The 23,222-nt window shown below is 56.6% G+C and overlaps 1 protein-coding gene across 1 annotated transcript; it reads left to right on the plus strand.

The window, feature by feature from the left end:
- Positions 1 to 4,595: 4,595 nt before the first annotated feature.
- ARL8A (ADP ribosylation factor like GTPase 8A) lies at positions 4,596 to 21,881 on the plus strand. The gene is made up of 7 exons (XM_058819385.1): positions 4,596 to 4,883; positions 12,968 to 13,048; positions 13,939 to 14,012; positions 16,400 to 16,493; positions 19,006 to 19,073; positions 19,945 to 20,015; positions 20,107 to 21,881. Exons 1-7 carry the CDS (start codon positions 4,761 to 4,763, stop codon positions 20,154 to 20,156), a joined length of 561 nt encoding a protein of 186 aa, XP_058675368.1. The 5' UTR covers positions 4,596 to 4,760; the 3' UTR covers positions 20,157 to 21,881.
- The last annotated feature ends 1,341 nt before the right edge of the window (positions 21,882 to 23,222 follow it).

Below are 23,222 nucleotides of genomic sequence, written 5' to 3' on the forward strand. Positions count from 1 at the left end.
ATTTTGTCATAAAGCATGGAGATGGAAATACTCTGGGAAGTATTTTGAAGTACTATGAAGGTATCCAAAGCTGCCCTTGCCAATGGGCATCAAACACCCATTTGGGCAGTGAGGGCTGGGAAGGAGAAGGGAAATGCCCAGTCTGTGCCCACCCATGTCACAAGCCCTGACATGATCCAGTGTGAGATGCAGGGAGAAAGGCTCAATTTTCCTGCTGGAAGATGTGTGTGCATGACCTACCCCTTCCCCCCTCCATGGCTCCCCAAAATGCAGCTGAATTGCTGCCCAATGGTCATCCCTGCCCACTTCCCTCCCTTTGCATCAGGCACAAATCTGCTTCCTGGCCCAGCAGCAGGAAAAGGAGCAGATCTCAAGTGCCATCCTTTCACCTGCTGCATTTCCATCGTCCTGGCAGAGAAATCTCTCTGCTCCTAGTGCCAGCTCAGCCCTTCCTCAAGCCCCAGCCTGCCCAGCCAGGACATTTGGGGTGGAATTGTGTTCTCTGTGGGACTCTTGTGTGATGCTCAGGCACTTGGAGAGGCTGTGGAGCTTCTGCAAGCTCCCTGCAGGTCAATGCATGGCTCAGGACTTTGTCTTCTCCGGTAATTTGGTGTAACACTTGTCTTTAATGGTGTCTCTGAGGCACCCATGGAGGTTTGAGTTGTCAGACAGGCTTTATTCGGCATCCCCCTCCTCAAGTCTTTCTCACCCACTCCCATCAAGCAGGAGAAGTTGAAGACTTGCAAACTGCACCTGGACAGTCTTCCTGCACTCCCTGGACAGCAGGACACACACCATTTTCCTCTTGCTTTTAGTGTGCTGTCCAGAGGAGAGCTCTTAGGGCAGGGTCAGGCCAAGGGCTGCCTGAGGGTCTCCCAAGGCATGCAGGAGCAGCACCAGGATCCCAGCTGGGTCAGGGGTGTTGTCACCTCCTCCCAGATTCCCCATCAGGTGCTGGGAGTTTTTCCAGTTCAGCTGTCTGATGCAGATTATGATCAGTTAAGCAGATTTCCTGCCTTTGATCTCAGTTTCTACCAGCTCCATCTGCTCCACACTTACCTGGCCCCTGTGGGAGTTCTCTCCATCCTCTGTGGATGAACCATCCCCTGTGTTATTGCCAAACCCTCCCTGGGCTCAGCCCATGTCAGGGGTGAAGTGGGTGCAGCTGTGAGCAGCACTGACAGCACTGAGCCATGGAGTGCCCAGGGGTGCTGAGCAACCACAGAGGGAACAGAGGGCACACAGGTGCACTGCATGAACATGAGGTTGGGCTAAAGAACAAGAAGGGCCAGTTCTTGAAGTCTTCTGAAGTGGTGTGGTGTTGCTCTGTGTGGCTTGAAGCCTTCTGGTATTACGTGGTGACACCTGTGTATTGTGCCCATCTCAAGTGTGATGTGTGCTGTGGCAGGTTTGAGCTGCTCTGGCTGTGTCCTGAGAAACTGCCTCAGGTTCATAAACAGCACAGGGTGCCAGCGGACAGAGAAAAGGAATCTCTCTAAAATCTTGTGCTCTCCCATGCCCTGGGCTAGCATTAAGCCCCTGAGCTTGGGTCAGCACAGCAAGATTGCTGCCGTTCCTCAGTTCCCCACTTAAACACCAGGTATGGTCCCAGCTGTCCTGCTCATGGTGTTCCTGTGCTCCAGGGGAGGTACAGCCCAGGCAGAGCTGGGGGCCCTGGGTTGCAGCATCCTGAGAACCATGTCCCCAGGGCTCAGGAAAAGTCCTTCCTCCACACAATCATAAACCAGTTTAAGTTGTAATTCCATCTAGCCCTGGGTACTCCAGGGATGGGGCAGCCACAGCTTCTCTGGGCAGCCTGTGCCAAGGCCTTACCTCCCTCTTTGTGAAATATTTCTTTCTGACATCTAAGAAAATATATTAGGTATAAAGATACAAGATATAAGATCCTATTTTATCCATATGACTGTAATTTTGGCCTGGGGTTTTCCAGGCTGATAGTCCTTGCAACAGCTCACTGGGATGGGAGGAACACAACATGGTGGCCACATGGCACACATCACTGTTGTGGCACACACCACCTTTGGTGGTGGCAAGTAGACCCAGAAGGCTCCAAATTCACTTGCAGCTGGTGGAAAGCTTCAGTGCCATCAAACACAGCACTGCTTCAGAAAGTCCTTGGAAAGGCAGAGCATGTGCCAAAATCAAGCATTTTGATTAATTAATAACAGCTTTGCTCTCAGGTGAGCGATGATAACCACAGGCTCCAACAGCACCTGTAGACTCCAAGTAATCAGTGACCAAGCCATCACCTGGAAAGCAGACATTTCAGGAAAGATTTCTTCACCAAAAGGGTGCCCAGGCCCTGGCACAGGCTGCCCAGGGCAGTGGTGGAGTCACCATGGACATGGTTCAGCGGTGACCATGGCAATGTTGGGTTAACAGCTGGACTCAATGATATTAGCGGACTTTTCCCACCTGAACAATCCTCTGATTCTATGAAAAAAACCCCTTCAAGCAGAAATTCCATGCAAGATTTGGGGGATGATGAATTTTTCACTGGTATGAGGAGTTCTGAAGGGGTGATTACAGAAAACAATGATATTTCTGCTTCCTAGGCCTCCCTTTAGGAGCACAGGGATCCTGAGCAGGCTGCAGCAGCTTGGAGAGCAAAACACTTTCTGTCTCCAAAAATAAAGTCAGCTTCCCCATGACTTATAGCACATGAGGGAAACTTCCCCACCATTAATTGTCAGGACTGTGAGGTGAATTGAGCTCTAACCCAGTTTCCCCATTTCCTGTGCACACCCATTTGTCTCAGGCAGCTCCAGCAGTGGATTCAGCACTTTGTCTCTCACAGAGCACCAGCAGCTGCTGCAGTAAAGGATCTGCTGTGAGGAAACTGCAAACAGCCTGGTGTGTCAGTCCTTGCTTTAGGCCTGGCTCAAAGCCCACGTGGATGGAATGAGCCCTGTTGGAGTGGCACAGCCAGGGAGCCCATGTGTGGGAGAGCACAGCAGAGCCAAGGCACAGCCAGCACAGCCCTGGGGCAGCTCTGCACCCCCAGCCCAGCAGAGTGAGCAGGGCCAAAGCAAGAGGGTTCTGAGGCTGCTGAACCTGATGGCTGAAGGCTGCTAAGGCAGCAGGCTGGGTACGGCTCTCACAGGAACATCCTCTGAGGGAGCTGTGCCTTTGGGTTGTGTCTCGTTCTGCAGGTGGGAATTGCCAGCTTCTGTGGCATTGCTTGGGGCTCCTGGCACCCCCTGTGCCCCAGTGCCACCCTGGCTGCTGGCCCCAGCTCTGCTACACACCCCACACCTGCACCCCCAGTTCTCCTGCACTGATCACACCCTGCACCCTCCAGTACCCCAGGACCTCTGCAACCCTGCATCTCCCCCACCCAGCACTGCCTGCACCCCTCAAACACCTGCACCCCCAGCACCCTCAGCATCCCTGCAGTCTGCACCCAAACCATCCCTGCACCCCTGCAGCCTGCACCTGAACCATCACACAGACATCACCTGGGGAAACTGAGGCCTGAGGCCAAGCACAACCTCCAAAGGCACCAAAGCAGTGACTGGCCCATCACTGAAGAAAACAGCAGGTGGATGAGGTACTCCGTGTGCCCATGGAGCTCCCACCACAGCAGGTGCACTTCCCTCAGGACTGGGGCTTCAGGTCCCCCCTCACCCACCGGTGTTCCCTGAGCCTCAGGAGCCAGGGGCCCTGCTGTGGCCTTGCCACCCTTGGTGTCTCCTTGGCACACCTCCTTTGGATGCCACCAGCCCTGGGCAAGGGGCAGCTCCTATGTCACTTGGCAGTGACACGAGGGGGACAGGTGACACCAGGGGGACAGTGGGGCAGGAGGGCAGAGGGGCAGCCCCACGGGCTGGCTCTGCCCTGCTGTGTGTGCCAGTGGTCCCGGTTGCACTCCCAGGTGTGTGGGGGCCTGGGGTGCAGGTACAGGTGCAGGATTGGGGTGTGCCCCGTGGCATGGCTGGAGAGGCTGGTGCCAGCTGTGCCAGGGCACTGCCAGGGGTGCAGGGAATGCACCTGCCGGGTGCAGGTGACCAGCACAGGGTGATGGAGGTGGAGGTGCTGGATGCAGCAGGCACCAGGTGAAGAGGTGCTGGGGGCACAGGAGTGCAGGCTGGGGGATATTGGGGCTGCAGGAAGGCTGTGGCTTCAGGGGAGCTGGGGTCCATGTGTGTCGGGGCGCAGGGGTGGGCTCGGGGGGATGTGCAGGGCTGTGGGGGGCAGCGGTACGAGGGTGCACCCCTCCCCTCAGGCTGAGGGTGCACTCCCCCTGCCTCAGGATCTGGGTTACCAAGGGTCGGGGATGCCGGCAGTGACCAGGGCAGGGCTGTGGGATATTCCGGTCTGTCCGTGCTGTCCCGGGGCCCGGCCGCTCGGTGCAGCGGCTCCTCCGGGCCGGCAGGGGGCGCGGCAGCGGGGCGGGGGAGGCGGCGCGCGGGCCCCACCCGGTGCGGCAGCAGGGCCCGGGGCGCGCGGACAATACCGGCGGCGGCTCGGCCTCCATCGGCTCCGCTCGGCCCCGATCGGCTCCGCTCGGCTCCACCCCGACTGGCCCCGCCTCGACTCGGCCTCGCTCGGCTCCACTCGGCCTCGCTCGGCCCTGCCCGGCCCGGCCGCGCTCGGCTCGGCTCGGCCCCGTTCGGCTCGGCCCGGCCCAGCCCCGCTCGGCCCGGCCCGGCCCAGCTCCGCTTTGCTCGGCCCGGCTCGGCTCGGCTCCGCTCGGCTCAACTCGGCCCCGCTCAGCGCGGCCCGGCCCGGCCGGCACCATGCTGGCGCTTTTCAACAAGCTGCTGGACTGGTTCCGGGCGCTGTTCTGGAAGGAGGAGATGGAGCTGACCCTGGTGGGGCTGCAGTACTCGGGCAAGACCACCTTCGTCAACGTTATCGCGGTGAGCCCGGGGACGCCCCGCATCGCCCCATCCCCGAGGGGTCACGTGCCCAGCCAGGGCTTCACCCTTGGACCCCCACTGCATCCCAACTGAACCCCATTGTACCGCCATTGCATCCCTATTGCACCCCCATTGCATCCCCACTGTACCCCCGTTATACCCTCATTGTACCCCCATTGCACGTCCCCATTGCATCCCCGCGCCTTCCGTCCCCCATTGCATCCCCATTGCATCCTAATTGCATCCCAGTTGCACCCCATTGTACCCCCATTACATCACAATTGTACCCCCACTGCACCCAATTGTACCCCCGTTGTATCCCCATTGTAACCCCACTGCATCCCCATTGCATGTCCCCATTGCATCCCTGGATATTCTCTGAACGTCTCCACCCTATCGCACTCCAGCCTGAAAATGCTTTTAGGGAGGGGGTGCAGGCTGTGGGTGCGGGATGCAGCAGTGGGGTACGGTGTGGGGTAAAATGTGGGGCACAGGGTGGGCTGCAGGGTGGGGTACAGCAGTGGGGTACACTGTGGGGTGCAGGGTGGGGCACAGGGTGGGGTACAGCAGTGGGGTACAGTATGGGATGCAGGGTGCAGGCCCGGGGCAGCCCAGGCCATCCGCAGCGTTCGCTCCCCGCATCCCCGGAGCCGAGGGGGTGCTCGGGTCCGGTTCGGCCCTGCCCTGTGTTCCGGAGCCCCGGCCGTGCTCAGCGGTCGGTGCCGGTGTCGGTGCCCTGTGGGCCGGGCAGCGCCGCCCGGGCACTGCGGGAGCTCCGCTCTCGGTCCCGTAGCAGCAGCGGGCGCTTTGTCATGGTCGCTGCCGCCGCCTCAGGACGGCCCTGCCGCGCTCGGTGCCGCCGGGTATCCTTCCCTTGGGGCCGGTGTGGAGGCGTTTGCCTTCCTTCCTCGGGAAGCACGAGGTGTTTCACCCAGCACCGTGCTGTGGGTGCCGGCTGCACCCGAGCGGGGCAGGGCAGGGCAGCGACCCCGCCTCGGGCCCCTCAGCCCCGGCCTCTCCCCGGCCGCGCTGCCTCATCCGCGGGCTCCTGCATCCAGCACAGCTTCGGGAGCTGCTGTCCTGGATCCCGAGCCCAGGGCGTGGCTTCACCCGTGGGGATGGATGCTCGGCAGGCTCCCCGCCGGCTTTTCGGGGCGTTCTGGTCCTCTCAGTAGTGATGGTGCAGGGCGGGAGGATCCTGAAGGGTGGGTTTGGACTGTTCATGGAGGGAGGTGGATGCAGATCCGCCCTGGTTCCCCCACTGCCCCCTGGTTGCTCTGAAGTCTGTGCCTGCCATGGCTCCAAAGCAGGGCAAATTCTTGGTGCTTGCTCAGGGTGCTGGAAGCTGCTGAGCTCTCAGAGGGGATTTTCAGCCCATATGGACGCTCTGTTGCATTGCTCTTTGGGAGATGCTGAGTGACATAAATGTCCTTCCTGAAGTGTCTAGGGGCAGAGAGAGGACACCCCAAAATGCTTTTCATCCTGGAGATGGTGGCACTCCTGCTCTCTTGCTGGAAGTCGCTTCTCAGTGCTCCAGTCTCCTGCTGGTTCCTCCCATAGACCAACACCAGCATCTGGGGTCAGGAAGCATTTTGCATCTGGGGCAGTGACCCTGAACACCAGTCCTATTTTTGGGGAACCTCTCCCTGCCATTTGCATGTTTAATAGTCAATTTTTGCAATCCCATGGCAGGGTGGGACGTGGTGGTGCCAACGTGTGAGCTGCTCCTGCTCTTGGTCTGCTGGGTGCTGCTGCCTGTTAACAGCACCCAGGCTACCTTAAAAATGGCAGAGTAATTTATTGTTGGTTTTAATCACCCAGTTAAGCTGTGAAGGGTGATGGAGCTTTATCCCAGAGCTGCTGCACTGTTCTGCCTGCACAGGGCTGGAAACCCCAAGGGTTGGTGTTACCCACATGTCTCCTCCTCTCCCAGCCACATCTGGAGCAGACAGGGCTCAGTGTGAGCTTTGTGAGATTTGCTTCTGTGAGTAAATATTTTGTACCTGGCACTTTAAATGTGGGCACTAACCCACATTTAACTGTGGGCAAGACCCCACTGGCAGGACCCATGCACTGGGACTCTCTCTGCTCAGCCAGGATTGCTGGTGCAGGGAAAAGGGATTTTGAGGAATTACAGCAGCTCTTGAGGTGGCTGAAGTTGGCACCGTGGCCTGCTGGTCTGGCGGGTCTGTTTTGGGGTTTTTGAGACCCTCACATGGCAGTCAGGCTCATGGTGCTGAATTTGGCCTCTTAAGTTATGTGGAAAGTTCAAGTTTTGTGGCAGATGGACACAAAACGGGACACCCACTTTTGAGAAGATATCCTGGAAAGAAGGATTTGTTGGGCACAGTGAAACAGGAGCATGGCACAGGAAATGCCAGCTCAACAGGAACTGTCTGAGAAGGTCTGGAGGTGCCTGGCTTTAGGGTGTTGCAATGGGGTTGTTGGAAGGGGAAATAGCTGTGATTTGGGTTTTGTGAGGGGATAAAACCTGAACTGGAGAAGTGTGGGATTTTGGGGTGTTGGAGAGATGTCACAAGAAGGGCAGAAGGTCCTTTCTGGGACCAGAGCTGCTCTGGGGGTTGGCACCATCCTTTGCTTGCAGGGTTTGTAGCTGCAGCTGACTGAGGAGTTGATTCTGGTTCCCTGGCAAGTGGGCGCTCCCTCCAGCAGCCAGGCTGTGCTTGTGCCCCACAAGGGCTTTGCTGAAGGCAGCTGTGGTCAGGGTGACTCCTCCTGGGTCACCTGCCTGGGGAGGGAACTTTGATTTTCCAGGACTTATTTTTTCTTTTCCTAGCTGTTGATAGCTGAGGCTTGAAGTCTTTCCTGCTGCAGCTACACACCTGGTGTTGATTTACCCTGAAGCCAGTGGGCTTTTAGCTGCCTTTTTTCCAGTCTGGTGGTGCCATGGATGACTCAAGGGTGTTGAGAGCTCCTCAGTGGGTGCTGGGGCCCAAAACCTGTCAGTGCAGGCCATGGTTGGAACAAGAGGGCACTGCTGCTTTTTATCATGTGATTTCTACCTGTGCTGGAGCCTTCCAAGAGAGTGAGGGCACAAGTGCCAGGGTGTTGGATGTCGTGGGAGCTCTGGGGCACCATCCTGTGTTCCAGCCCTGCCTGGAAAGTGATTGAGACCAATGCTGCAAGAGGGACCATGGAGCTCCCGGAGCCAGTTCAGTGGAGGCTGTGAAGATGCTGACAGGACTGGAGCATGTCTCTTATAGGGACAGGCTGAGGGAGCTGAGGCTGTTGAGCCAAACAGCCAAAAAGAAATGGCTGAGAGGGGCCTTCAGCAGCGTCTGTCAGTGTCTGCAGGGAGGGCTCAGAGGATGTGCCAGGCTCTGCTCCCTGGGGCCCAGCACTGGCACAGGAGGAATGGACAGAAACTGATGCCCAGGAAGTTCCACCTGGACATGAAGCAGAACTTCATCCCTGGGCAGTGATGGAGCCATGAACAGGCTCCCAGAGATGTGTGGAGCCCCCCTCCCTGGGGACATTCCAGAGCTGTGGGGTGATCCTGGGTGAGCAGGGGGGTTGGATCACTGTGGTCCTTCCAGCCTGGCCCATCCTGTGAAACCACAGCAGCCTCATGTTTGGCTCCAGGTAGGATGTGGATGGTGGATGGTGGGGCAGGTGCCAGCTCTCCAGCAGGGATCTCAGGGAAGGCATGGCCTGGGAGTGGCTCAGAACACTGCAGAGCTCAGCACCTCCTCCCACCCCTCCTCAGAGAGACACTGACCCCTTGGGCAGCCAGCTGGATGAGCCTGGGAGGGAACGTGCAGCTCCAGGTGTGCAAGGTGCCCAGGGTTTGCTGGGGTAGAGCAGAGAGGTGCTGAGGGGGTAGTAGGGAGATGTCGTGATATATTTGCCTGCCCAGTCTGCCCTGTCACCCACCTCTCCCAAGAGCTCTGGGTATGCCCCACTGGGTGGGAGGTGGCTGTGGGTTCTCATTCTGCCTCAGATGCACACCTGGGCCCTCCACAGGTGTGTCTGTGCTCCTTACCTTCATAATGCAGAAGGTCTCAGGTTTTAGGGGGGGTTCTCCATATTCCTAGAAGAGGAGGAGAATCTGGCTGAGGCATGGTCTTGTCTTCTGCTGCAAGCTCTGTCAACATGAGCCAATGAAAATGGACAGTGTGGCTTTCCTGAGATAGCATCCCAGAGTGGTTTGGGTTTGAAGGGATCTTTAAAGATCAACTTGTCCAACACCCTCACCATTGGCAGGCACATACAGGCACCTTCTACTAGACTGGTTTGCTCCCAGCCCCATCTAGCCTGACCTTGAACATTCCCAGGGATGGGGCAGCCACAGCTCCTCTGGCTAACCTGTGCCAGGGCCTCACCTCTCACATCATAAAAGACTTCTTTTTTATATTTTTATATAAAATTTGCCCTCCTTTTTAGAGCTGAGACAGAGTTTAGCAGGGCCTCAAGTGCCACCTGGCAGGAGTGCCAGGCTGGGCAGTTGTGGGGATGCTCCAGACAGTGGTGGGAGACACAAACCAAGGTGCTTTGGACTCCTGCCTCTGTTCCAGGGAGGGCCATACTCTGGTGATGGAGACACAACTGCAGAGAGCAGGGCTGGGTTCCAGCTCTGCCATCTCGTCCCTCTGGGGAGCAGGGCTGCAGAGCAGCCTGCAGTGATGGATCTAGAGCAGGTCACATCACTCCAGTGCCATCCTGTGCTGGGACAGGGTGACACCATGGTGAGGAGCAGGGCCTGGCCACCTCAGCCCTGTGTGCTGCTCACTGGAGCAGGGAGCCTGAGGTGGCTTCTCTGCATGTGCCAGTGAGCCGAGCTCCCAGCCAGCCCCTGTGTGGGCCAGGGGTGATGGCTGAAGTGACACATGTGTATGTGTCAGGATGGGCTCAGCATGACCTGGGGGCACCACTTATAAAATCCCTTCACTTTGCCCTGGCAAAAGCTGAATTCTGGCCACCTCTCCCAGTGACCCAACTGGAAAGTGTTGGGGCTGGGCAGAAAGGTCTCTTACCTTCCAGGCAGGGCACCAAGGCAGAGTGGTTTGGGCAGAGCAGTGGGTGACCCTGGCAAAACAAGCAATGAACTGGAGTCTGTAAAGACCTGACCTGGATTTGTGGCCACAAAATCCATCTTGCCTGCAACAATTTTTGTGCTTCCCAGTGGAATTTGGTTGGACTCGATCTTGAAGGTCTCTTCCAACCCAGTCATTTGTGAATTCTCTGAATTCTGTTGTTTAGCAGTTGGTGTGGCTTGGCATCATCTTCAGGGTGAGCATGGGTGCTATGTCCATTACATAACCAGAATTTGGGGGAAGAATGTGTCCAGTGAAGCCTTTGCTTGTCTCCATCTGGGTGCTCCCTGCTCTCCTGGCAGTGGAGCTGTGGATGGCTGGACCCTGCAGGGAGTTGAAAATGTGTTGAAGGCACCAGCACCAGGGTAGTTGGAGAGGGAAGAGGAAACTGTGTTTCCAGCACTGGGAGCTGCTTTCAGAGAGCAGCTGATGCAGGATGAGCTGATGGAGGAGGAGCAAGATGCCTCTGTGGGTGATGGGACAGCACGTGGGAGCCATCCTGGGGCATCGTGCCTTGCATTCCCTGCTCAGCCTGTTCTGGACAGCTCAGGCAGTTTTGTTGTGGCTCCATGGACAGCCTGGAGGCAGGAGCTGCAGTGGGAGAGGGGTTTGGGGCAGGAGCAGGGCTGTGCTCACTCACACAGACATGCTCTGTCCCACTTGTGGAAGAAAGAAGAGGTGATTCCTGGCTCCTGCAGCTCACCCCTTCCTGGAAGAAACTTCTGTCACATGGGAACTTTATCTGGTGTGGCTTTTGCACAGCCAGCAGATGCCATGATGTGTCTGCAATCCCTGAGGGAAGTGCCTGCAGCTTCCAAGAGCTCCTCAGCTACTGCTCTCTGTGCCCAATGATCAAAGCCTGAAAATTCTTTAATTTCACAGAGCTCAGCTGTGTGTTAAACCTCAGCCTATAGCAGATGTGCCCTGTGGATCCCTGCCTGCCTCCCCTCCTCTCCCCATGCCCTTCCTCACAGTTCTGTGTGGGTGCAGCGTGGCCTGAGCACCCCTTGGCTGCTGGCTTGTGCTGCTGAATGCAAAAGGGATGTGAAAAAGGGAAGCAGGGGGTATTGCAGAGCCTTTGGAACAGCTCAGGAAATCCCTGGGGACTTGCTGATGTGGTGTATCTGGAGGAGCCACAGGCTCAGCCAGGCACAAAAATCTGTTTATGCCAAAATAGCATAAACTGACTTCCTGTTTGAGGTTTGTGTTAACTAAGAGAAAAGCCCTCAAGAAACTGAGGATTTTAAGGCAGTAAAGACCTGCTACGATGAGTTTGGCCATGGTTGGTGGTTCCTGCAGGTTTCTGGCACTGATGGCTGAAATCCCCAAGGCTGCACTATCCTGGCTGTTAAACATCCTGCCCTACTGGCTCCTCTGCATTCCCCAGCATCCCCCAGGATGCATTTACAGGCCATAATCCTAGTTTGAGGTGAAGGGCTGTGCCAGCTCCTCTCTCCTGCCCCAGAGCTGCCACATCCCTGCCTGTGATGTCCCTCTGTGCTGCTCCACCTGGGCCCATCCTGCACTCTTGGGATTTGAGCAGCACACTTGGGGTGGGCTTTGCCAGACTCTCAGAGATGAGTGATGAGATGGTGGCTCTCAATGGAGGGTGAACATTCTGTGTGTGTTAAGAGAAGTTTTGTAGATGCAGAGTTGTGTTACTGTGATGTATTCTCCCCTTCATTGTTATCATGGGATGGCCTTGGTACCCAGGCATTGGGAGGGTTGGCTTGTTACTAAGGCAACACCTGAGCTCCACCCAAGGTGTGAGAAAGTGACAGCAAGGAAGGGGTTAACTGACAGGACTTTAAGGGGGTCTAGAGATATAAAAGGGGGAGCATCCATTTTGAAGATGAGCACATGGTTGATAGTCATGGGGGCTCCCAGTGCTGTAATTTTACTTTATTTTGTATTTTTGTTGTATTTGTTAAGGTTTAATAAATCATTAACATTTTAAAAGTGAGGGTTGTTTCTCACAGGACCCCTTGGTGTGTGCTGGGCACGGGGCTGGTGAGCCAGCACCAGCAGAGGGATGGCTCCTGCTCACTGCTCCAGCAAGCCTGACCTGTTCCACAGCAGGCTGGGCTGCTGCAGCCCCACAGAGATCTCCTCATCTGCTGCATAAACTCAGCAGACAGTGGCACAGCCCTGGAGCAGTTCTAGGGGGCACTTTGTGATCCCCAAGTGACCCAGCACAGGCAGGGTGCAGAACTGGGGGAGCAGTGCAGACAGCTCCCACTTGAAAGCAGAAGTCAGTCTGGTTTGAGCTGGGCCATGAACCATCCAAAGCAGAAACATGAACCGTGCTGGTGCCCCCAGGACCTGCAGCTGGAGAGGAGCTGGGGCAGGAGGTGCCTCCCTGGGTGGGGGGCCCAGCCTGAAACCCCAGGGCTGCCTGACCAGAGGTCCCTGCAGAGGAGCAAGGTCTCAGCCTCCTCCACAGAGGGTTTGAGAGAGCTGGGATGGGTAAACCCCCAGCCCATGGGGACAGCAGTGGGTCCAGGGATGGGGGTGGCAGCTGGCTGAGGGTTGGGGCTGCACTGGGACACCCAGGGCACCTGTGGCCATTGCAGCAGCCATAGTGTCCCATGGTTTAGGAATGGTATTCCCCAGTTTGGTGCTCCCAGTCCTGTTAGCTGTTGGCTGCCTCTTGCTTCCCCTTCCTCTCCAGCTGGAAGCACAAAAGGCAAAGGTGATGGGTTGAGACAAGAACAATTTACTAGAAACAGCAACGAGATAAGACACTGAGAGCAACACTGCTAATAAGAAAAGTGTACAAAGGGTGATTTACATGCAAAATGCTCAGCAAGCCTGGCACAATGACACAATGGCTTCCCTCTGCCCACCAGGCTTTGTCCCACTGGAAAAGAGCAGCATTCCCATGGTCATGGTGGAACCTTGTCTTCTGGGCTCTGTGCTCCTGGCATGGACCTGCAGGAGGGCAGAGCCTTGGGGTTATCCCAGGCTGTCAGCCTTGCTGCCCTGGCCCCATCCTCCACCTCCTAACACTGTCCCACCTTGTTCTTGCAGTCAGGACAGTTCAATGAGGACATGATCCCAACAGTGGGCTTCAACATGAGGAAGATCACCAAAGGAAATGTCACCATAAAGGTAAGATTGTAGTTACTGCTGGTGAGGGCTCTTGGGATGAAGGGTGAAGGTGAAGATTGGTGATTCTTCTTCTGAAGGTGGAAGAATTCCAGGGATCCCAGCTGCAGCTCACAGAATAGAAGCATGGCAGCATTAAGGGTGGAAAGTCCCTTTAAGATCAAGTCCAACCAGGAGTGCCATGTCTTCCACTAAACTGTGTGTCCAAGTGCCACATCCAGGTGTTTTGTTAACATTTCCAGTGATTCCACCACCTGGAAGTGAAAGATTTTCCCTGTTAGGGTCCTTCAGGTACCCACCAGAGGAGGTGGTGGAAGGACTGTAGGGGATCCAGACTTGTGCAGTGAGAGCCAGTGGAGGTTTCCTTGGATCTCTGGCTTGCTGGTAGCAACTTGTGGATGTGGTCACCTTGCTAAGGGTGGCAGTGCTGGGAAAAACAAGTCATGGCCTGCAGTGGTGGTCTCTGCCTGGGGAGCAGAGGAAGAGGAGGGTTCTACCTGTTCTAGATTTTTCCAGGGCTGGGGTTATACTGGGAAATAGCTGTTGGACAGGCTTGAAAAGCTGGCTGGGGGACCTCTGGCTGCTGCAGGAACACTTTTGAGTGTGCTGAATGTTCTTAAATGGGAAATGGCAGGAGGTGTGATGGGCATGGGGGGGAGGTGGTCCAGGGGTCCCTCTGTGCCAGCACAAGCACACACAGGGGGGTTCAGCATCCTCCAGCTCCCCTGCCTGAGGGTTCTCCCTTCTTTATCAGGTCACGAGCCTCCTCCTGAGGATTGGTGCAGAGCCAGAATGCCCCAGGTGGGGAGGAAGGGTGTGGGGCAGGAGTGTGGGGTGCTGGGCATAGTGCCAGGGTAACAGTGCCAGTTAACAGTGCCATGTCCCTGTCACAGCTCTGGGACATCGGGGGACAGCCGCGGTTCCGCAGCATGTGGGAGAGATACTGCCGTGGAGTGAGTGCCATTGTGTGAGTATCCTGTGCCTGCTGTGTCCCCCTGCCATGGTGTGAGTGTCCTGAGCCCTGCTACGTCCCCCTGCCATCCTCTGAGTGTCCCAGAGCCCTCCTGTCACCCCCTGCCCCCGTGCCATGGTGAGTGTCCCTGAGCCCTGCTGTCACTCCCTGCTGTCACTCCCTGCTGTCACTCCCTGCTGTCACCCCCTGCTGCTGCTGCTGAGCCTTGCCAGGGGCTGGGCCATCACCCCACCCTGGGCTGCTGGAGTGCCTTTGCTGCCCGAGCTGGAATCCGTGTCAGGAGCTGGAATCACTGAATTACTGAATTATCATGAAGGTTGGAAAAGGCCTCTGAGATCATTAAGTCCAGCCATTAACCCAACACCACCATATTTATCCCCAGATGTTTTTTGAATACCTCCAGGGATGGTGACTCTACCACTGCCCTGGGCAGCCTGTGCCAGGGCCTGGCCACCCTTCTAGGGGAGAATTTTTCCCTAATATCCAACCCAAACCTCCCCTGGTCCAACTTCAGGCCATTTCTTGTGGTTCTGTTGCTTGTTTCCTGGGAGGAGAGCCTGACCCCCACCTGGCTCCATCCTCCTGTCAGGGAATTGGAGAGACAAGAAAGTCCCCCTTGAGCCTCCTCATTTCCAGATAGTTCCCCTGGGGACTGATGTGTACATGGGCTCTACACAGGTCCCTGCAGCTGTGCCAGACCCTCCTCTTCCCTTGCAGCATCCCTCAGTCCAGCTCTGTTCCTCAGAGCTCCCCCTTCCAGGCTCCCCCTTCCAGCATCCTCTGTGCTGGCTGCTCACCACAGGGGCTCAGCCCTTCCCCCAGGAGAGGCTGCTTTCCAGCTCAGGATGTTTGTGTGCTGCCAGATTAATCTTGTGCTGAGAGCAGGAGTCTCACCTGCTCCTGAGTCAGCAAACCTGAGTGTCCCTGGCTGTCCCCTGCTTGCAAACAGTGCAGGAAAAGCAATGCCAAGGAGTCCAGGGAGAGCATAGCAAGGCACTCATGGGAAGCAGCTTGCCTGTTCCAAAGGACAAATACTGATCTTGGGACACCATACTGGGGTTACTTAAACCCAGACAGAAAATAATATTTATGGGATCTTTCCCAAGTGACCATCCCCTGAGATTTGGAGGGCTGCTTTCTGTGCTGCCCTTCCCAATTCTAAACCTTAGCAGGTGAGGAGGAGTGTGGTACTGCTTGTTCTGCACTTTGGGACATGGCCTTGGACCTGCAGAGTGTTTTTATTACACTTTTTATTACAATGAGCTTTGCTGGAAATGACAAAATCTCTTTCCTTTCACCCCTTCTGCTGCCTCCTTCCATAATGTCATCATTTTGTGGTTGTCAGGAAACAAAAGGACCTGTCAGCATCCATGCCACACTCCAGTCTGCCCTCATCATCACATCAAGCTGTGTCAGGTGCCTTTCCCTTTGCTCTCAGCTCCCCCCTGCGCCCAACATGCCAAGGGCTGGGGCTGTCCCTGGGAGTGTTTTTCCCTCTTGGCACATGTTCCCATTTTCCTGTGTTAAGCACTTTAGTAGTTAGGGCTTTTCCTATTTTCCTATTTTTAAATAATTTTTAAAAGTTATTTTAAAAGTTTTCTATTAATTAGTTTGGAGGCTGAGCAAAAGTGAACTGAGCTGTCTTAGGGTTTTTACAAACTAGCTAGGATTTATCTCTGCCTCTAGAGTTTCCTAGCAAAGGACATTGTTGTGGAATGTATTCCTATTTTTAAATAACTCCCCAAAGCCTGATGAGCTGGTGTTTCTCACCCCTTCTTTCCCAGCTTCTTGATCTTTGAATTCAAGGCTGCTTTGATCAATTCCTCACCCAAGTTTTGGCTTCACTGACATCATGTGCAGGATAAAAGTTGGCCTGTAAGAACAAAATCCTCTCCCAAATCTCCTGTTCTGCTCAGAGAAGCATTGGTGGCCACCAGCTTCACATCCTCGTGCTCCATGGCCTCTCCCAAGATTACCCCATCAATGAGATGAGGAGGTCCTTCCCCTTCTTGGGTCATTGTCACCTCTGCATCCTCAGCTTCTGCTGCCCGCTCTGCTTGTCCTGGGTGTTTACATGGCAGCTCCATGTGCATGTTGGACACTAAGTGTGTCCTGCAGCTCCTGCCTGGCCTTCCCTCACCCACCCTGTCACCTGCAGAGACAAGGATGAGCTGCTCCCTCACTCCCCTGGGAGACATGAGGGGCTCTCAGCTCCACAGCCATCCTTGGGAAGAGGTGAAGAGGTGGAAGGATCCTGTTATCAACCCCCTCCATGTGCTGGCCCTGTTCCCAGTGAGCTGCCATAGGAGGAGGTTTGGGGTGGCACAGACACAGCATGGAGATCTGGGCACCTGTGCTCAGGGCTGTCCCTTCCCTTGCAGGTACATGGTGGATGCTGCTGACCAGGAGAAGATTGAGGCCTCTAAGAATGAGCTGCACAACCTGCTGGACAAGCCCCAGCTGCAGGGCATCCCGGTGAGCCTCAGTCCTGCTGCCCAGGCTGGCACTGCCAGGGCCTGCAGAGCACATCCAGGGAGGGCTCCCCTTCCTTGGAGCCATCACCTCCCTGCTGCACTCTGAGGGACCAGCTGGGACAGTGACACTTCCTAGGGCAGAACTGGGCCAAGCAACATGGAGGGAGCTTTGGGGCAGAGAGCACAGATCAGGCCCCCTGGGTGAAATCCCCTCTCACATGGATTTACACTGATTTGTGCTGTGTCAGGAAGGGGCTGTCTCCTGTGAGAGGGGCAGCTGGACTGTGACAGGTGCAGGAGGTGGGACATGGGGTTGTGGCATGTGCAGGAGGTGGGACATGTCACAGGTGTGCTGTACCTGTGTGTTGCAGCCTGAATTGCTGCTAGTAAAGTCCAGAGTAAAGAAGCAAAAAGGGGTTTTGAATAATATCCACAGATGTTTAATTCAGCTGCACAGTGAGGTGTTCAGGTCCCAGCACACACACCTGGAGAGTTCTGCTTTCTCCAGGGGCCTGGGCACTGACCCTGGTCTTGGGCAGTACAAAGATGTCTTGGTTTGGAAAGATAGGAATCTGCTAAGGAAGGCAGGAGCCTCCCCTGAAATGGAGAATGGAAACCCTCCCCCACCCCTCTAAATTGCTATAAATTTTCAATTAAGGGGCTCTGAGGCAAAAATATGGGAGCAAGAAATAACAGTTCTTTACTAGGGAAGAAAATAAAAAGATAAAATAAACAATGCAGTAAATCAAACTAACAGTGACAGAGTCAGAACCCAACCTGACACCCTGTGGGTCAGGGTGTTGGCAGCAGTCCCATTGGAATTGTGGCTCAGCCCTCCTGCAGTGTCAGGGCTGGTTCTGCTGGAGCAGGGATCCTGGAGAAAGGTGCAGTCTCTGCCTCTGAAGATCCAGGGGAAGAAGAGGCAGCTGCTGTTCCTCTGGGCAATCCAGTGCAGAAGCTGTGCTGGTGTTCCAGAATCTCCAGATTATATCCGGGTAGGAATGCTTGGCTCCTCCCTCTGGGCTCACATCTCCCAGTGGGATGCTGTAGTTCTTATCAGCCATGCAGGAACATTCAATAGCTGTTATCAGCAGATGTCCCCTCAGAGGGAGGAGTGATTGTGATCACTCAGAGAGAGATAATGAAAACTGCCCACTTGACAAAAGATAATGTGCCATACAGATGGTAATTGAAAACATCTTGCATTGTAATCTGGAACAAAAGGTGAGGGCCAGTCAGGAAATAGGGAAAGTGTGGCTCAGGAACATAGGAACAGACATAGGAACAGGGGAAGGAGCCAGTGGGGTCTAACAGCTTTTTGAGGGAAGCTTCTTGTGTCTCCCTAGACCAGGGAATGCCCTCCAGGGTCTCCACACCTGAGGGGTGGGCTGTGCACCAGCTATCCCAAATCAGCATCCTTTGGAAGGAGCTAACTGAAGACTTGCCATGGATCCCAAATGTCCCTGCCAGCTAAATTCAGCTCCTGGCACACCAGGCTGCAGTCCCAGGCCTCTGGAGGCTCTGCTCTGACAGAGGCTCCTGATGGAACCAGGCTGGGAGAGATGCTCACCCTGAGCTGCTGCAGAGCCCAGTGCAGGCTGGCACTGCCCCTGTCAGGTGACAGCCACACGGCTGCTCCGAGGGACACACCAGTGATGGCACAAACAGCTGGGTCTGCTTTGGGCTGTCTGCCTGCCCTGTGGGGTCTGCCCAGCACCCAGGGTTGGCTCCTGCTGGATGGAGTCAGTGCCAGACATTTCATTTTCTGCTCAGAGACAGGAGAGGCTCCTGGGAGGGTGTCCTGGTGCCACAGCAGATGCTGCAGAGAGGATGAGCTGTGGGGCCATGAGCACTGGGAGCAGGGAGTGCGCAGGAGATGCTGGTGCCCTCCAGAGAGGATGAGCTGTGGTGTGACCGTGTTCACAGGGGTCCCAAGATGAGGGAAGAGATGAGGATCTGACTCCATGTTTCAGAAGGCTTGATTTATTATTTTATGACATATAATTTATTAAAACTATACTAAAAGAATAGAAGAAAGGACTTCATCAGAAGGCTAGCTAAGAATAGAATAGCAAAGAATGATAACAAAGGCTTGTGTCTCTGACACACAATCCAAGCCAGCTGACTGTGATTGGCCATTAATTAGAAACAACCACATGAGACCAATCACAGATGCACCTGTTGCATTCCACAGCAGCAGATAATCATTGTTTACATTTTCTTTTTAAGGCTTCTCAGCTTCTCAGGAAGAAAAATCCTAAGGAAAGGATTTTTCATAAAAGATATCTGTGACACTGTGGGGCCATGAGCACTGGGAGCAGGGAGTGCCCAGGAGATGCTGTGCAGGGCTAATTAAGGCAGTTAATTGAAGTGCTCTGCCTCCTGAGAGCTGCTGAAGGGGTTTGTCTGCCTGGGACATCCCAGTGGAGCAGCCAGGGCTGTGTGGTGGCACAAGCAGGTCCCTGCCTGGTCTGGTGCCAGGTTCTTCAGGTGTCCCCTGTCCTGCCTTGCAGGTCCTGGTCCTGGGCAACAAGAGGGACCTGCCCGGTGCCTTGGATGAGAAGGAGCTCATTGAGAAGATGTAAGTGTGCCAGTGTCACCTGGGGGTGTGACACAGTGTGCCAGTGTCCCCCTGGGGCACAGGTGGGTGACACAGTGTTCCCCTGGGGCACAGGGGTGTGACACAGTGTGACCCCTCCCCATTCTGCCGTGTACCCCCCAGAACAGTTGCCCATCTGAGGTGGCACTGTTAGCCTGGGGTGGCACTGTGGGCTGGGGTGGCAGTGGGGTGGCACTGTGAGCCTGGGGTGGCACTGAGGGCCTGGGGTGGCTGGCAGACACGAGTGGCTGAGGATGATGTCTGAGGTGACACCTTGTGGAGACACAGAGGAGCTGGAGGCAGCAGTGCGAGGGCTGGTGCCACACGGTGGCGTGGGGGCCTGGCACAGCGTGGCACTGCCTGCTGGAGCTGGTGTGCCCCAGATACTGCCCTGACAGTGGGACTGGGCTCCTCCTCAGGGAAAATCTGGGATGCTGCAGTGACTCACAGCACTTCCTGCCCTTCAGCCACCTCCCAGAGCACCTCTGGACCTGGGCTGCTATTGCTGCTTCTGTGCAGCTGCCATTGCTGCTCCTGTGCAGCTGCCATGCTGCCAGCCCTCCCAAAACCTCCCTGCTCATCTGCAGGGCTGCAGGGCTGGGGGGACATGTGGAATTTGGTGGTTGGGGTCTCTGTGGGGTCGGGTCCCTCCTGCCCTGTCACACAGCCCCCCCAGAGCACCCCCAGGCATGGAGCCCTGGTGCCTGACCCTCACACAGCTCCTGGGGAGCTGCTGCCCTGCCCTGTGCCCTGTCTCAGAGCACAGAGAGACCCTTCAGGGGCTGCCCAGGGTGTCTGCCATGGCCACCCCACCCAGCCCAGAGTGTGCAGCCAGACCTGCTCCCTCCCCCAGGAACCTCTCTGCCATCCAGGACCGAGAGATCTGTTGCTATTCCATCTCCTGCAAAGAAAAGGACAACATTGGTGAGTGCTGGGGGCATGGGGGGTGTTAGCTGGGTACAGGGGGAGGGGACAGCCAGAGACAGAGGCTCTGAGTGTCCCCTTGCCTCTGCAGACATCACCCTACAGTGGCTTATCCAGCACTCGAAGTCCAGGCGGAGCTGAGGGCCCTGGCTGGATGGAAGCTGCCATTGTCCCAGCCCATCCCCTCCCTCCTGCTCTGTCCCTCCAGCTCTCTCTCTAGATGGGTATTTTTAGGGGACCCCAGGCTCTGCTGACATTGGGGCAGAGTCCTTGTTTTTATTGTAAAGAAGATGTCTGACTGCCCTCCTGTCCCCTGTCCTCTCCTGCCCTCTCTTCCTCCATTTTGGCACTGTTCTGTTGTTGTCTGTGTATACAGTATATATATATATGTATATATATTTTAATTTTTTAATTTAAGGGATAGTGCTGTTATTAAATTGGGCCCTGTGAGCAGTAGGAAAGCTGGGGCTCCCGAAGGCCAGCCAGGGGTCAGTGTTGGGAGGAGGAGGAGGGTGGTAGCAGAAGGCAGCCCTTGGGGATGGGGCTGTGCCAGCTGCAGGCTGGTCCCTGGGGCTCCCCTTTCCCTTCTCTGGGTGTCCTGCTGCTGCCTCCAGGCAAGGACCACCCTGGGGGTGTTGGGGGTGCCCACCTTGCCCTGCCTGCCTTGGGTTTGGGGGGATGTGTCAATGCCACCTGCAGGCTCCTCACCCCTCTGGGGGACAGGGATTGGTCACAAGCCACTGCCATCAGCCTCCCCCTGCTGCCTCCACTTCCCCAACCCCTCCTTGGGGTCCAGGTCCCCCTTCCCCTGCTCTTGTGCCTGGCCAAATCCTGCCCAGTGCCCAGCCTGGCTGCTGGGGGATGATCTGGGGCACTGGTGCCAGTGCTGGGGGCTCAGCAGTGCCAGCAGCCCCGGGGGAGCTGGGGCTGGCACCTGCCTCCCACCTGTAACCTCCCAGGGGAGCTGAGCTGGCTCCCCACGTGCCAAGGGGCATCACCTGTGCCCAGCTGGGGCTGCTGGCTCTGCCCTGGCCAGGGACATCCCTTGGGATGCCAGGGAGGGAGGGAGGGACACGTGGAGGCACCTGGATAGATGTTCAGAAATATCTGTGCACCCTCAGTGCTGCTCACTGACCCAGGGGTGTGCTCTGTGCCTGCTCCCCATTCCCTGCTCCCTATGCCCCACTTCCCCTTTCCTGCTCCCCATGCTTGCACCAAATTCCTGCTCCCCATGCCCCTCTCCCCATTCCTTGCTCCCCATGCCCCTCTCCTCATCCCCTGCTCTCCATTCCCTGCTCCCCTCTCCCCATTCCCCTCTCCCCATTCCTCCCTCCCCACTCCCCATTGCCCACTCCCCATTCCTCTCTTCCCTCTCCCTATTCCCCACTCCTCTCTCCCCACTCCCCTCTCCCCACTCCCCTCTCCCCCTTCCCCATTCCCCATTCCCCATTCCTCATTCCTCCCTCCCCATGCCCCCTCCCCATGCCCCCCCTGCTCTGCTGCCCTGGCTGGGGGGCACAGGAGCTGTGGGGCAGAGCCAGCAGGGCTTGTGGGGACAGTGGTCAGGTCTGTGTGTGCACAGGGGGTGACAAAGGCTGTGCCATGTCTGTGCCATGGGCTGGAGCCTGCCCAGGTTGTTTGGGGCCAGTCTGGGGCACTGGGCTGGCACTGGAGCTGGGTGAGCAGGGGAGGCAGTGCTGGTGCCAGTGCAGGGCTGGGGCACAGGGTGGGGGCCCTGCAGCCCCCCCAGCCCCTTCCCACTGGGCTCCAGGGTGTCAGGCTGGGAATTTACCTTCTGTTCTTGTTTTTGCAGAATTGCACAAAGAGAGGTTTCTTTTTGTTTTTGGTTTTTTTTTTTTTTTTTTAATTTAACGACTTGTAAAGTGTTGTCTCCCCCCCACCCTCCCTTTTTTTTTTTTTTTGTAAGAGATATTTTGACTCAGATTTGACCTCTGTTGGGAAATGATTCTTGTAACTGTACAATTTTTTTGCCTCCTAATAATAAATTAACAATTTTGCGTTGCGGCTGTGGTTGCTGCCACGTTACTTCCTCCCCATGTCTGCCACCCATCCTTGGGGGCCCTGCCTGGGAGGGAGGTCCCTGTCCCCTGGGTGGCACTGGGCACTGTGTGGCCATTGAGCAGGCACCTCTGATGGTGTCAGATCCTTGTTTTTTTGGCCTGGGTGCCAAGACCAGCTTGGGCACTCCATCCATGGAGCTTCCTCTGGACCTTCTGTGTCTCAGAACTGCTGCAGAGCCCTGCTGGGTCTGGGTCCTGCAGTGCTCCTGCTTTCTCTGGGGGCTGTTCCCACTGCTGCTGGGCTCCTGTGTCCTTTGGAGGTGCCTCCATGTCCCCAGGAGGGGGTGATCATCGCTGCTGGGGTCCTGGGGGTGGCCCTGCCCTGCCCTGTCAGCTGCCCCAGGGTGGGAGCAGGGCTGGCCCGGGGGTGCTGCCACAGGCACGGTGCCAGTGCTGCCTGCACCCCCTGCCCCTCCCCACGCCTGCAGAACAAGCCTGGCTTTGTTCACGCTTGGCCCAGGCTCAGGAGGAGCCATGTGGAGCAGGCACATGAGAGGTGCCCTCCCCCAGCAGCCCAGAGCCCCCAGACCCTCCCGGGACCCCACTGACCCCACGGGCACTCCAAAGGTACGGCCTGGGTATGAGCCCCCTGCATCCCTGGGCCGAGACCAGACCCCTCCTCTCCCAAACCGTGGGGCCCAGCACGGGCTCGCAGCGAGGAGGATGAAAGGAAAAACCCAGTTTTGTGTTCTCAAAAGAAAACTGGGCCTTTTGTTTCCCTGGAAACAGCTCTGCGAAAGCGAAGCGCGCGCGGGGCCGGTGGGTGTTGCGCACAAAGCCCGCACTGAGCCCCTGCCTTTCACTGCCCCTGGCAACCGGCTCCTTCTCGCTGGCACTCCGGGGCTGGGTGGCTGCCAGCCCCGGGACAAGGAGCTCTAACAGCTCCGGTGGACGGGGCTGCGTGGCCAGGCTGCCCTCGGGCAGATCCGTCCCGCCTGCTGCTGACCCCCCTGCTCCCTGACCCCCCGGCCCTGCTGGGAACATGTGGGCTTGGAAACCCTGGTGCCCTGAAACCGCCCTGCAATGGGCACATGGAGGAGGGCCAGGAGCCCTGTGGGGCAGTTTGGGGAGATGCTGTCACCCCAAGGGGTGCTGGGGGTGGTGGTCCTACATCTTCCCACAGCAC

Source organism: Ammospiza caudacuta, chromosome 24 (genome assembly GCF_027887145.1).
Source record: "Ammospiza caudacuta isolate bAmmCau1 chromosome 24, bAmmCau1.pri, whole genome shotgun sequence".
NCBI classification, from domain to species: domain Eukaryota; kingdom Metazoa; phylum Chordata; class Aves; order Passeriformes; family Passerellidae; genus Ammospiza; species Ammospiza caudacuta.

Bases quoted from the DNA above. Each gene is read 5' to 3' on its own strand.
- ARL8A (XM_058819385.1), top strand. From the start codon at position 4,761: ATGCTGGCGCTTTTCAACAAGCTGCTGGACTGGTTCCGGGCGCTGTTC. The intron at 13,049-13,938 runs GTAAGATTGTAG...TCCCTGTCACAG, and splicing joins AAGGAAATGTCACCATAAAG to CTCTGGGACATCGGGGGACA. The intron at 20,016-20,106 runs GTGAGTGCTGGG...TTGCCTCTGCAG, and splicing joins CAAAGAAAAGGACAACATTG to ACATCACCCTACAGTGGCTT.